Below are 14,058 nucleotides of genomic sequence, written 5' to 3' on the forward strand. Positions count from 1 at the left end.
ATTACCTTATTTCCGTTGAGTTCTCTCGAACTTCAACACTATCCATAAGACGACCAACCCACTTTCTCATCAAATCCACTCTTTCGAGCTAGATACAAAGGTTGAATCTCAACTTTCACTTTCTCAAGCTGAAACCGTAATGACCCACTACTAAGGATGCCAAATTACTACGTTGGCTCTGTACTTCTCTCTCGAGCAAGCTAAAAACTCTGAACTATATCACACTAAATATGCAATAATAATGTTAAACCACAGTAATAATTCAGACCCACTTCAAATTAACACCAAAATTCACTAATTGATAACACCCATTTAGTCAAATGCAACAATTGGTCACATTGTCAAACCCCCAAGGTTAGGGTTTTAGCCAATCATAGTAAAGAGATGCAATTCAGTACCTGCCACGTTTTTCATAGCTGGGTTATTGAAATTCGAAAGTTAAAATTCACTAAAATCTTCTCTAGTACAAAACCCAAATGAAAAATCTTGCTAAAATCACTTCAAATCAACAATGGTAGTGTTTTTGCTCTCTATCTTTTGTTCCTCACATTTTCTGAATGCTTTCTCTGTCTTGCAAAAATTAATTTATACAAGTCTGATGTGTGGCTTTTGGGGACCAATCGGCGAGGATAGTCAAGCTTCGCTGACTGTTCGGTGACTCACCGATCGACCTTCATCTCACCTTCATTCTTCACATCTTCTTAGTCCAACCAATGTAATTTTAGGTGAGCTAGATCGAGATTGCCATTTCATTCCGCGATGCACCTTTTTGCCTTTTAACTCGCCCATAAGCACTTATCTGGATCTCCATCATTACTTTTGGCAACGAGGTCATCCTTCGCCGATGTGATCGGTGACACGCCGAATGGAACTAGTGCTCGCCTAAGTTACTCCTAACCCAATCTCAGAGTTCTATAAATTTAGACGATAGCGGATTAACTTGGCGATTCGCCGAGTGATCTCGGTGATCATAAGACTTGTTTTTCCTCTTCTCTTTTTTAGCTTGTGTTGTTCTTGTTGACCATTTTTCTCCTAGCCTCGTTCCTCAACCCATATATCTGAAAATCAAGGGTTTTACATTAGTTATTGGCATAAATTGAGCATTTGAGGACACTAATTCTATGCAAACGAAGCCCTAAATGAGTCAAAATCTCGAACTCATCAACACCCCCAACTTAAACTTTTTCTTGCCCTCAAGTAAAACTCAAGTTCAACAGTTCAAAAAGGATGTTTCAAATAGTGCTACAAAAGACTCAATCATGAAAGCACACAACAAGACTCAACTTATTCATGCAAGGATCAATCGTGCACTCAAAGATTCAAGTTGTGACTCACCATTATCAAAGATGCTCAAGTTCACAATACTTGCTTCAAATGCAAGTTCAAGCTCAACAAAGGTACTCAAATGCCCTCACAAAAATATGATTCCATATTCACACACAATGGTTCAACACTTTATAGTTCCGGAATCACATACAACTGTCACACTCACAAAGATGAACACATGCATGACTCCACCATATGTTTGCCCTTATATTCCAATTAACATTCGCTTCAGCTCACTCAAGATCAAAAAAGTCTTTTCAAGGCTTGTAACAGGGCTGAGTCCACATGTATGGTCATTTAGGCTCAGTGGCTACTATCCTCATGAAATGTGTTATGAAAATCACTTTCTTTCCTTTTCTTCAACATTCTCATTCATGCTCAAAATTCACCCCATTATTCACTTTTCATGGAATACCAGACACCCTATTTTTTTTTGCAACTTTCACAATTTTATTCCACAATTTTTTCATTATTTTTCTTTTTCATTCTTATTTTCACTTTTTTTTGTATGGAGGGGTTCCATATTTTTCAAAACTATGGATCAAAGGGGGACTTCTTTGCACTTCTTGATTTACCTTCTCCTTTCACCACACCCATAACTTAGGCTTTTGGCCTAAGTTGACTATTCAAACAAACCACACTTCATGAGGATTATGGGTGAATGGATAAAGAGGGGTTACAATTGCATCAAGTTTCTTCCAACAAAAGGATAAGGCTCAAAAAGGGAGTTCAAGCAAGGTTCACACACTCAGAAGGTTGGCCACAAAAGAGGTATATTGTCAAATTGTTTCACTCTTCAAAATTGTTCCCTAAGATCATTTCAAGAGCTTGCATCACTTAGTCAATCGGACCAATGGGTCAAATTCTAGGTGTCATCACACAAGGTTCACGGTAAGCTCATCACACAAGGCATCAATATCAAACAAGACTCCACACTTTTGCTAGTGTGCAATGTTCATTACAAGAGATCCATTCGATGATCGGCTAGTTACAATGAGATGCACAAAGTTCACACATTGTCTATGCAACTTCATTTGGACTCATCGTAGCCGCACATTCATTTTTGTTCGATTACGAAAACTATTCAAGTCATCGGTATTGATCATAAGTGATACTCAAATAAATAACTTTTTTGAACGAGCAAGGGACTCACTAACCAACTGACCAAACACCCACACCCACCAAAAGCATTCAACATTATCCCTAATGTGAGTAGAGAACCGATAATACCAAAAAAATAAAAAATAAAGATAAACTACTGATGTGTAAACACGCAAAGCAAGGTGACAAGGAATCTTCACTAGGCGCCCATTTGGCAAAAAATTATAACAGTCGCCAAACTACTCGACGATTTGCCCAGGATATCGCCGATATTTCCAATATGCAACATGTTCAGGAAGGGGCGAAAAGGTGGAATTGAAAGAGTTCGCCGAACCGATCGGCACTTCACCTAATGGACTTGCAACCTCACCGAATGATCCATTGGGTCAGGCTAGGGGTAAAAAGACGGAGAAAGTCGGGTCGCCCAATCACTTCGGTGAGTTGCTGAGTGATGAAATTTTCCCCGCCTAATATTCCAGTATCTCAGTTCCATTTTCAAAGTCCAGAAGGCGGACGAGATCGGGATCGCCGAATAGATTCAGCGATCCACCAATAGTGTCTTCACCTCGCACAATTTCTTGCACCTGCAAAATCAGCGCACATTATTTGAAATACTAACACTTGGGTTTCCTCCCAAGAAGCGCCTTATTTAACATCGTGGCACAACGTGGAAATTCTCTCAATCATCTTCCAGATGCACCACTTCAATCAGAGAAATCTCTTGGCATTCACCAAAATACAACTTCAAGCGTTGCCAATTCACTTTGAATTCAAGTCCCTCTTTACCTTCGACCTCAATGGCACCATTTGTGAACACCCGTGTTACTATAAATGGACCTGACCATTTGGATTTGAGTTTTATCGAAAAGAGTCTGAGTCGAGAATTATATAGAAACATCCAATCTCCTACTATGAACTCCCTCTTAAGGATTCTAGAATCATGTCACTTCCTCATCTTTTCCTTGTAAAGAGCTGAACTTTCATACGCCCTGAACCTGAATTTGTCCAACTCATTTAAGCTGATCTACCCTCTCTTTGAAGTCTTTGCCCAGTCAAGATTTAGAGCTTTCAATGCCCATAATGCTTTGTGTTCCAATTCAACCGGTAAATGGCAAGATTTTCCGAAGACTAGCTGATACAGGGACATACCAATTGTTGTTTTGTATGCAGTGCAATACGCCCATAGAGCATCATTAAGCTTTCGAGACATATCAGTCCTATTTGCATTCACCGTCTTGGCTAGGATACTCTTGATCTCCTGATTTAACACTTCAACTTGGCCACTCGTTTGGGGATGATACTAAGTTGCTACTTTGTGTTTCACTCCATACTTTCTCAATGCAGATGCAAAATACTCGTTGCAAAAATGGGATCCCCTATCACTAATAATATTATGAGGAGTACCAAATTTAGCAAAGATATAGAGTTTTAGGAATTGAAAAACAGTTTTCCCTTGATTGTTCAGAATTGCAATAGCCTCCACCCAATTAGAAACATAATCTACTACCACCAAAATATACTTATTACCAAATGAAATAAAAAATGGGCCCATGAAATCTATCCCCCAAACATCAAACAACTCAACTTCTAAAATGGGTGTGAGAGGCAACTCATGTCTTTTAGACACTCCACCTTGTTTCTGACGTTGAGTGCACTTCTTAACAAACTCATGAGCATCTTTGTAGAGGGAAGGGCAATAGTAACCACTTTGAAGGACTTTAGGAGCTGTACATACACCACCATGATGGCCCCCAACCTATGAAGCATGACAAGCATGGAGAATTTCGATGGCTTCTTCCTCCGGAACACATCTCCCAATGATATGGTCTGCACACTCTCTGAATAAATATGGTTCATCCCAAAAGTACTTCTTAACATCGAACAAGAACCTATTTTGTTGGTAGAAGTTTAGTTCTTCTGGCATCAATCCACACACTACATTGTTAGCAAAATCAGCATACTAAGGAGATTGTTGGAGAGTTACCATGAATACCTGTTCATTGGGAAAAGCATAATTTATGTCCATCTCCAGCTCGTCATTTTCCTTGCCTTCCAATCTTGATAAGTGGTCAGCCACCTGATTTTCATAGCCTCTCCTACTTTGACTTCAAAGTTGAATTCTTGCAGCAGTAGCACCCACCTTATCAATCTTGGCTTGGAATCCTTCTTTGCCATCAGATAACGTAGTGCAGCATGATCAGTGTGAACAACCACTTTGGTACCTAGAAAGTATGCTCGGAACTTCTCAAACGCATATACTACCGCAAGTAATTCTTGTTCTATGACAATATAGTTACTCTGAGCAGCGTTTAGAGTTTTGCTTGCACAGTCAATGGGGTGAAATAGTTTGTTGCATTTTCTCCCCAACACGACACCTAATGCCATGCCTCTTGTGTCACACATCACTTCGAAGGGTTCTGACCAATCAGGGCTAATGATAACCGGAGTGGAGATCAATATTTCTTTCAAGCACTTGAAGGCCAGCATGCAAGCATCATCAAAGTGGACTTTCACCTCCTTCTCCAAGAGTTTGCATAGAGGATGTGCAATTTTTGAGAAGTCTTTGATGAACCACCGGTAAAAATCGGTATGCCCCAAGAAACTACGAATACCCTTCACCGAAATTGGTGGTGCTAACTTCTCAATCACTTCAATCTTTGCTTTATCAACCTCCAGCCAATTTTGTGACACTTTGTGACCAAGAACTATACCTTCTCTAACCATGAAGTGGAGTTTTTACCAATTTGTCTCCACACATCTTTGGAGAACTTGTCCCAAGTGTGCGAAACATGCTTCAAAAGTGTTACCCACAACCGAGAAGTCATTTATGAAGACTTCCATTGAATTCTCCACCATATCAGCAAAAATAGATAACATGCAACATTGAAATATTGCCGGAGCATTACATAACTTGAATGACATCCATTTGCAAGTAGAAGTTCCATATGGGCAGGTGAATGTGGTTTTCTCTTGTTCTTCCGGAGCAATGGAGATTTGGTTATAACCGGAGTATCCATCCAAAACGCAATACCAACCTCTCACTGAAAGTCGATCAAGCATTTGATCCGTGAAAGGCATGTGAAAGTGATCTTTTTCGGTCCACGAATTCAACTTCCGGTTATCCATGCATACTCGCCATCCGGTCACTGGTCTCATAGATACCAACTCCCCTTTTTCATTTGGGACTACTGAGATGCCTCACTTTTTTGGTACACATTGCACCAGACTTATCTATTTGCTATCCGCATTAGGGTAGATCATACCTGCGTCCAACCACTTTATTATCTCTTTTATCACCATCACTTGCATCGATGGGTTCAATTTCCTCTGATGTTCAACACTCGATTTACAATCACTATCAAGCTGAATTTTATGAGTGCAAATGCCGGGAGGAATGCCCACTATTTCAGCGATAGTCCAACCTATAGCTTTGATATGACTTTTCAACACCTCAAGGAGAAATTTTACCTTCCATTCAAGCAAGTAAGCTACAATGATCACCGATAAGGTGTTATTTTCCCCCAAGAAAGCATATCGGAGTTGGGAGGGAAGTACTTTCAACTTCAGATTCGGTGGTTCTTCTGTTGATGGCTTTGCGGGAGGACTTTCTCAATTTTTTAGATCAAAATCCAACTTCAATGGAGTCTTTGAATATTCCCCCATTCCTGAAAGAGCAGCTACTACCTCTTCGTTGCCTTGAATTTAGAATTCATCATAGTTAGCAAGCACTGCCTCAAGTGGTTCACTCATACACATTAAATGGCTCACACTAGCCACCGCCTCATCAATAACATCAACAGTAGAAACCACATGAATATCGCTTGGGTGTTTCATTGACTTACAAACATTAAAGGTTACTTCATCTTCGTTCACTCAGAACTTTAGTTCTCTACTTTCAACATCCACCAATGCTCTTGCGGTTGCCATTGCAAATTGGAGCATGCCGATGGTGCAAGGGATGGTGAACGCTCTGGGATCTTCTTTCTTTTTGATCAGCTCCTTAGTCATAATTGCACTGCAACTGTGAGAAACTTTGATTGTTTTAAAATCCAAGCTCCTTTTTTTGTGACTAAATCCTTCAAAAACATGGCATAACCCGGCATCTCCAACAATTCCTCCACTTGAGGGAGATTAATCGATATTGTCTTGAACACCGATAAAAACTTTTTGAACTTCTCATCCTCATTCTTCTTCTTGAGATGTTGGGGAAATGGAGGGGATATTTTGGGTAAAGGTTGCACACTTTTTGGCATTGGATTGTGTTTCTCCACATCTTTTTGTTGCCCTTTGGCAATGCTTTGATGGATGGGTATTTCTTCTTCCTCCATACTTTTGTCTTCTTTATGTATTTGAGCTTCTTCATTGCCCGTCACATCGCCTAACGCTACCTTTCCACACTTGGTAACCACAGCCAAACCTCTATCATCCTCTTACATTGTCTTTTTTGGTTCCAATTGTGCTGAAAGTAAACTCAACTGACCTTCAAGTAGCTTGATTGCATCTGCGTGAGAGTTCACTTTATTGTTCAATGATGAAAAATTGGCTTTCACCCCTTTTAACAAATCACCTGAACCTTCAACTTTGTCAAGGATGCATAACAACAAATCATTCACCCGGGGACTACTTACACTCCCTTTCGACTTTGGGCTCTCACTCTATTGAGTGTGGTCCTCTTCATGGTCATCCTCCCTTTTCCAATAATCACTTTGCTCAGCCCATTCTTGATAGTATCTTCTTTGCTCTTCCTCCTTGTGATAGTTCCAACCTTGATTTCCACCTCGCTGTAACTAGCACCCTCCAATTCCAACCTTGATTCTCCCCCGGTTTTGAATAACCAGAGGACGAACCCTCCTCAACTCTAAACACTCTATTTGGCTTTCTCATATTCTCCAACATATGCTCTTGTAGTAGCTCCATTTGGGCCAATATCTTCTTGATGTTCTCATCCCTTTCTCTTTCCTTATCAAGTTGTTCTTGGGTAATTCTAAAACAAAAAGGAGAGATTTGATCCTCTTGAGTGTACCAAGCTTGATTTATCTTCGTCATGTTGTCAAGAATAAACGAAGCCACTTCAAATGATTGCAATATTATTCCCCCTCGAACCAATTGATGAGCCACTTCTTTATTAACCGAATCAAGACTCCGGTAAAAATATTGGAGTAGCAAATCGTTTGGTAGCCCGTGAGTTGGGCATTGAAGTAAGAGTTTCTTAAACCTCCACCACGTTTCATGGATGGTTCACCTTCCAATCACTTAAACCCTGAATCTTATCCTTGAGTTTCATCATCCTTAACGGAGGGAAGAATCTTGCATTAAATGTCGTGATAAGCTCATCCCACGACGTGAAAGAATTCTTTGGTAACTCGGCCAACCACGTGCTAGCCTCCCTGTCAGAGATATAGGAAATAATCTGAGCTGGATTCATTCCTGTGGCACATTCTTGAATGAAAACAGGCTTCACACATCTATAAAATTCCTCAGATGATTTGCGGATCTTCATGCGCCAACCCACCATAAAGTCCCTTCATTTGGAGGACATGAAGAGTTGTACTCATGACCTCAAATGTTGCATTCTCATCAACTGATGGTAGGCAAATTGCACCCATTTCACCCGATTGGGTTGGGTTGGGTTGTATGCATTATTAACATCCTCGATACCATCTCGGGGGCCTTCTAGGCTACCATTCACCACTTCCTCACTCATTTTTAGTTCTATTCGGTCCAACCAACACTAACACAATGCAATCTAAATAGATTCAACTACAGCTGACAAATTCACAAGTCAAATTTTGATAAAAATCTTTATAATAGCTTTTCAAGGCCCATAGTCATTCACTCCATGCTAGAAATTCCCCACTACTAATGGAAATAGTTTTGAAAGTGTGATCTATGATCATTGATGGTATATCCAGAAACCCATGGTAGTCAAGACCTACTTTGGGAGAATAGCCCAAAAATCATTGAAGGTAAATCTAGATGTCATTCATGGGTGGCCAAGCTTATAGAACATGTAGATACCTTTATCTATAAGTTTACTTGAGTCATTAACATACTTTCATAAACATGCATTCTTTTCAATAATTCATAAGCTTCATCATGTTTTCAAAGTCAATGCATCCTCAACTTCATTTATATCAATTCATCAAAAGGAACTGCATATCCTCTTAAATTCATCTTTCATTGTTTATAATCAAAATCATGGATATTCATGGGTTCGTGGGAAATCAACTTAAAAACATGCAATTACTTCAATTCATGCATAAAAATTCATAAAACAATCAATTGGATCTGCATTGAAAGGGACTTATACTTCAGGTGAGACGAATTTCCTATGAGGAGGTGTCAAAATATAGTACACAAGAGGTGCTTATCATATACACAACTATCCATAAAAGTTGGCTGCCCAAATACTTGTGTGCTGTCCAAATGCATATACATATACACATATATATATATATATATATATATATATATATCCTTCCCCTCCTTTTAAAGCTATATAAATTTCTAATTAAAACATTACGCAAATACTCCCATACAATACATTAAATTACGATGACAATTATTTTAAGCAAGGTTGCAAATATAACATTATTTCAAGTTCACAAAATGAGAATTAAACATATTGTAATAATTAAGTAGTGGTTTATCGATATGTGACTCTTGTTAGCATTTTCGGGGCTGTCTCTCTGTCTGTCTGTCTGTCTATCTGTCTGTCTGTCTATCTATCTGTCTATCTATCTATCTATCTATCTATCTCTCTATCTATCTGCCTATCTATCTATCTATCTGCCTATCTATCTGTCTATCTATCTATCTATCTGTCTATCTATCTATCTATCTATCTATCTCTCTATCTATCTGCCTATCTAACTATCTGTCTGCCTATCTATCTGTCTGTCTCTCTATCTGTCTCTCTGTCTCTCTGTGTCTATCTATCTATCTATCTATCTATCTATCTATCTGTCTGTCTATCTATCTGTCTATCTGTCTGTCTCTCTGTCTGTCTCTCTATCTGTCTGTTTGTCTGTCTCTCTATCTGTCTGTTTGTCTGTCTGTCTCTCTCTCTCTCCCTCTCTATCTATCTATCTCTCTCTCTCTCTATCTATTTATCTATCTATCTATCTATCTATCTATCTATCTATCTATCTATCTATCTATCTATCTATCTATCTATCTCTATCTCTCTCTCTCTCTCTCTCTCTATCTATCTATCTATCTATCTATCGCATTGAATGATTGTGAGTTTTCGTATAGGTTGATTCAGTAAAACGGACTTGATTTCACCTAATAACAGATTGGGTAACATCATTTTAAAAGGAAAATCATCAATTTGTTATGTCTTGTTTGATTTGTGGGGAATTCTGAGTATACCCGGGGTGTTTGAAATATTGTGTCTAGCCTAAGATTGTTGTTTAGCTTTTCTTAATTGATTGTTCTTGAAATCTTGGAGAAAAAAAATCATAATTTGGGTTAAGGGGTTATTGAATGCCTATTCGGCGAGCTCTATCGAGCTCGCCAAGGTATTCACCTTCTCAATGTTTGGTCCCCAACTCGCATGTTTGTGTGAAAATCTGTCAGTCATCCCAACTATTTATAGTGATCTCTTTGTGGCTCGCCAAATGTGTCTGGTGAGTCGCTGATTGGTAATGAGCTCGCCTTTTTTATCCAAATATCTGCCAGGAACCTCTGATCTATTCAGTGAGGTACCTTGTGCTTGCCAAACCTTTTTGGTGGGTCACCGACCCAGTTTGGTCAGCATCCGACTATATTTTTTTAAGCTTCAATTTTCATTTATTTTCACTAACCCTTCTCCCAATATGTGTTGTTTGTACTGTGTAATGTAGGAATGACTCGTTGTTAGGTACTCGTAAGGAGGGACACTTCTCTAGATGCTTCTACACCTTGAAGAAGGAAAACAAGGGTAGTGATCTTAGAATCTAGTGAATGTCTACAATCTACTCAATGCAAGTCTGAGCGTATGAGTGACCTAGCGTATGTCCACAACCTACTGTTCCTACTATGATCTTCATAGCCATTCAATGTCCTTGCTCATATATGGGCTGAGATGGCAGGGCAAAATACTTTGTTGACTTATTATTGGCTTAGACAGGATATCCTTACCACTTAGGTTGAGGTGCATGAGAAAGTTGAGGCTAGTTCTGAGGATGTGACAACTTTAAAGGGAGATATTGATGGGTTGAGGAAAGATGTGGATGAGCTTAAATCCAAAGATATCTCTATACTTTGGGGTGATGTATCCCTACCCAATTCTCTAGCAACTAAGTTCTTTCGGACCTAGTGCTGATGTTGTTGGGCCACAAAATGATGCAACACATGTTGATGATTATTATGATGAGTCCTCAAAGACTGATGAGAAGGATCTTGAGAGGACTGAGACACATGAGGAGGCTGACACATACGCTGACTTGGCAGATTTGGACGATACATTTGTAGTGACTACCATAGAAAACTCTCTCAAAACAATTTTGTAGTCGGATCAAGTGGGATTCACCCTTCGATGCATGTCTCCACTAGTGATGCACTGGCATTAATGCACTAGTCGAGGCCACTCCCATGAGCCAAAGTTCTCCCAAGGATTAGCCCGACAGGGGATCCTTCTACTCACTCCCCATTATTGGTTTTCTTTTGTTTTTGTTAGCATTTAGGACACTCTTTCTTTCTTTTGGTAGGGAGATGGTGCTTTACTAGTTGTTTCATTTTGGTTGTATTTCAGTTATTTTGAGACACTTGTCTTGGATCTCTTTTGGGTTGTACCTAAATGGATGATGATGTAGTATTAACTTTTTAATTTTATTATTAGTATATTTCTTAGTGTTTGGTTGTGATTTGTCTCTCCCTATGATGTTGCTAAAAATTTGGTTGTTGGTTGATGTTGAAATGTTTGCATGCTTGTCTTGAACATTTGAGTGTCGATCGTGATCAACATCAATGACTTGAATAGTTCTTTTTATTAGAAGTGTTCTTATATAGGTTCAAAGGAAATTTAAGTCGCATAATTCTTGCGTGAACTCTTAGTGTCTAGATGTGACTACTTTAAGTATCGATTGAGAGACTTGCAATGATCGTTGCACGCAAGCTAGGTTTTTAGAGTTATGTTCGGAAGAATGTTTGAGTGTCATATGTGGTGAAGTATACTTGAAATTAGTGCATTGTGGATACCTAGAACTAGTCCTGTTGGTCTGATTGTTTGATAATTGTGAATGTGAGAAATGACCTTAGGTTCTGAACCTACTTATTAAACCTTTGTTGTAACCACATTGTGAAATTTTGTACCAAGATTGACATCATTTGAGCCCAACCCTTTTTTTTGTCAATAAAACAAGCCTCTAATCCCCAGCCGGTTGTGTTATATGACCTTTCATTCACACCTAAAATCTTCTTAAAGCATCGGTTTTTACGAATAGCCAACTCAAGCAAAAAGCCTAAGTTAGGGGTGCGGTAAGATAAGAGAAAAAAATTTGAGTGAAAAGGTTTTGAATCTCATCCTTGTGGGTCTCTAACTGTTTAATAGAAACTGAATGGGAGGTGACGGTTTGGCTAAGGGTGGACACATCTTCTTTCATCTCTTTTAACATTTTGTCTGACCCTTCAACTTTGTTGAGAATACGTGAGATCATATCCTCAGACCTACCACCTTCCGAGTCCTAGGGCTTTTGGCGCTCACGGGGAGGCACATATTTATCCTTCTCCCCATCCTTCCAATTCGGATTATGGTCCCTCAATTCACGATCTCGATCCTTACAGCCTTCGTCTCGAGCCCATCCTTGGTTACCACCCTGCCTTGGGTAGTTTGAGTGATAGCCACCGCCTTGGTTGGCTAGAAAGTTTACCTCCTCGTTATACAAGGCTTCAAACTTCGTCTCCTCAGAATTTGCGCACCCGACCCCCACGACATTGACACCCCGTGCACCAGCCCTATTATATTTTTGGATAAAATGTCAAGCTGTGTCATGATCTTAGGCATGTTTTGGTCTCTCTCATGATCCTTTTCAATCTGCTCCTTAGATAGCTTGAAGGTGAGAGGACATACTTGGTCCTCGCGAGTGTACCACGCTTTGTTGATAGTTGTCATGCCATCTAAAAATTGGGTTGCTACTGCATATGGCTGCTGCATTAAGCCTCCAGGCGAAAGTTGGTCAGCGACCCCTTTGTTTACCGAGTCCAAACTCCGATAAAAGTACTGCAGCAGCACATTATCGGGTAAACCATGGGTTGGGCATCAAAGCACCAACTTTTTGAATTGTAACCAAGTCTCGTGCAGAGGCTCTCCTTCCAAATGCTTAAAGCTTTGAATGTTATCCCGAAGGGTCATCATCTTCGAGGGAGGGAAAAATCACACCTGAAATGCAGTTACCAATCCATCCCAGGAAGTGATGGATTCACGCGGCAACTCGGTCAGCCATTTGCACGCCTCTCCCATCAATGAGAAAGGGAATAATCTTAATCAGACTGACTCCTGAGAGATGTTTTTGAACGAGAATGGTCCGTACACATCCACGAAGTTCCGAATATGCTCGTGAGGATTCTCTTGAGCCAACCCGCTGAAAAGCCCCTTTAGTTGCAAGAGTTGCAACATAGTGCTCATTATGTGGAACACTGCATTTTCCTCGATTGGAGGTAACCGGATAACTCCAATACCTCCCATGAGATGAGGACCATTGATGTTGGGCTCTTGGACATCATTGAGATTTCCAATATCGTCTTGGTGGCCTACCTGGCTACCGCTGCTACCGTTAACACTCATGCTTTCTGAAAAATTCACACAAGCAAACAAAACAAAACAAAAAATTTAGTAAGTACACTGCGACTAAGAGAACTAAAATTCCACTAATCTAAAAATTCTCAAATACCACCACTCCCCGGCAGCGGTGCCATTTTGATATTTGTGTAATCAAGACACAACTTCCAATGCATGTGTCTACAATCGTACAATAGTAAAGTAACCCAACCAAGGATTGGGGTCGAGTCACAAGGGAGTAGGCTTGAAAATTAGTAGAAAAATAAAATTAAGTTTTAATTAGTCATAGTTAAAGATATTATCGATTAAAAACATGTTAAATCTAAGGGGTGACGCAAGCGTCAATTATCAATGGGGGTTTTGTCACATGTAAGTAAAAAACAGCAAAAATACAAATGCTACTAATCAAGGAGATGGTGTTCTTGGGATGTGATAGGAATACGGGAAAAACTAAACTATTGGGTACATTCTTTTGATAATAAATCTGTTGAGTATTTGTGACTAGGCTAGACTATAGAGGGGGTAAATTCTCTCTCGAGCAACTTGCCTTAAATCAAATGGGTTCTTCTGGGATACCCACTTGCCGCATGTAGAACAACCTCTGCCTTAGCTGACTCACTCTCTCGAGCTGAGTGTGTGGGAATGAGACTAGGGTTCACTCTCTCGAGCTGAACCTCATGTTGACCCAATCCCACCGGCCATCAATTTAGTAGTCTTAGTTTTACAACCTCTCTCTCTCGAGCAAGCCGAAAACACAAAGGTGAAATCGTATTTCAATTATAATTTCATTAAGTTCCACCACAACTACTAAACTAAATCACATCTAAACAACAAATAAATCATCAACAAGCAAGACTCAACATATAATC

General features: G+C 39.7%; 1 protein-coding gene across 1 annotated transcript; it reads right to left on the reverse strand.

The window, feature by feature from the left end:
• Positions 1–2,894: 2,894 nt before the first annotated feature.
• Positions 2,895–5,151, reverse strand: LOC125873788 (uncharacterized). The gene is made up of 6 exons (XM_049554641.1): positions 4,568–5,151; positions 4,421–4,523; positions 3,998–4,183; positions 3,456–3,685; positions 3,128–3,299; positions 2,895–3,011 (listed from the first exon to the last, which is right to left on the reverse strand). The coding sequence occupies exons 1-6, from the start codon at positions 5,149–5,151 to the stop codon at positions 2,895–2,897; spliced, it is 1,392 nt and encodes a 463-aa protein (XP_049410598.1).
• Between the last annotated feature and the right edge of the window lie 8,907 nt (positions 5,152–14,058).

Source organism: Solanum stenotomum, chromosome 8, assembly GCF_019186545.1.
Source record: "Solanum stenotomum isolate F172 chromosome 8, ASM1918654v1, whole genome shotgun sequence".
Taxonomy (NCBI): domain Eukaryota; kingdom Viridiplantae; phylum Streptophyta; class Magnoliopsida; order Solanales; family Solanaceae; genus Solanum; species Solanum stenotomum.

Excerpts from the sequence above, each read along its gene's own strand:
- LOC125873788 (XM_049554641.1), bottom strand. The coding sequence starts at position 5,151 with ATGGTTAGAGAAGGTATAGTTCTTGGTCACAAAGTGTCACAAAATTGG. Across the intron at positions 4,184-4,420 it reads ATGCTTTTCCCAATGAACAG|GTTGGGGGCCATCATGGTGG; the intron begins GTATTCATGGTA and ends CATGCTTCATAG. Across the intron at positions 3,300-3,455 it reads GCAAAGACTTCAAAGAGAGG|ACTCTTTTCGATAAAACTCA; the intron begins GTAGATCAGCTT and ends TTCTCGACTCAG.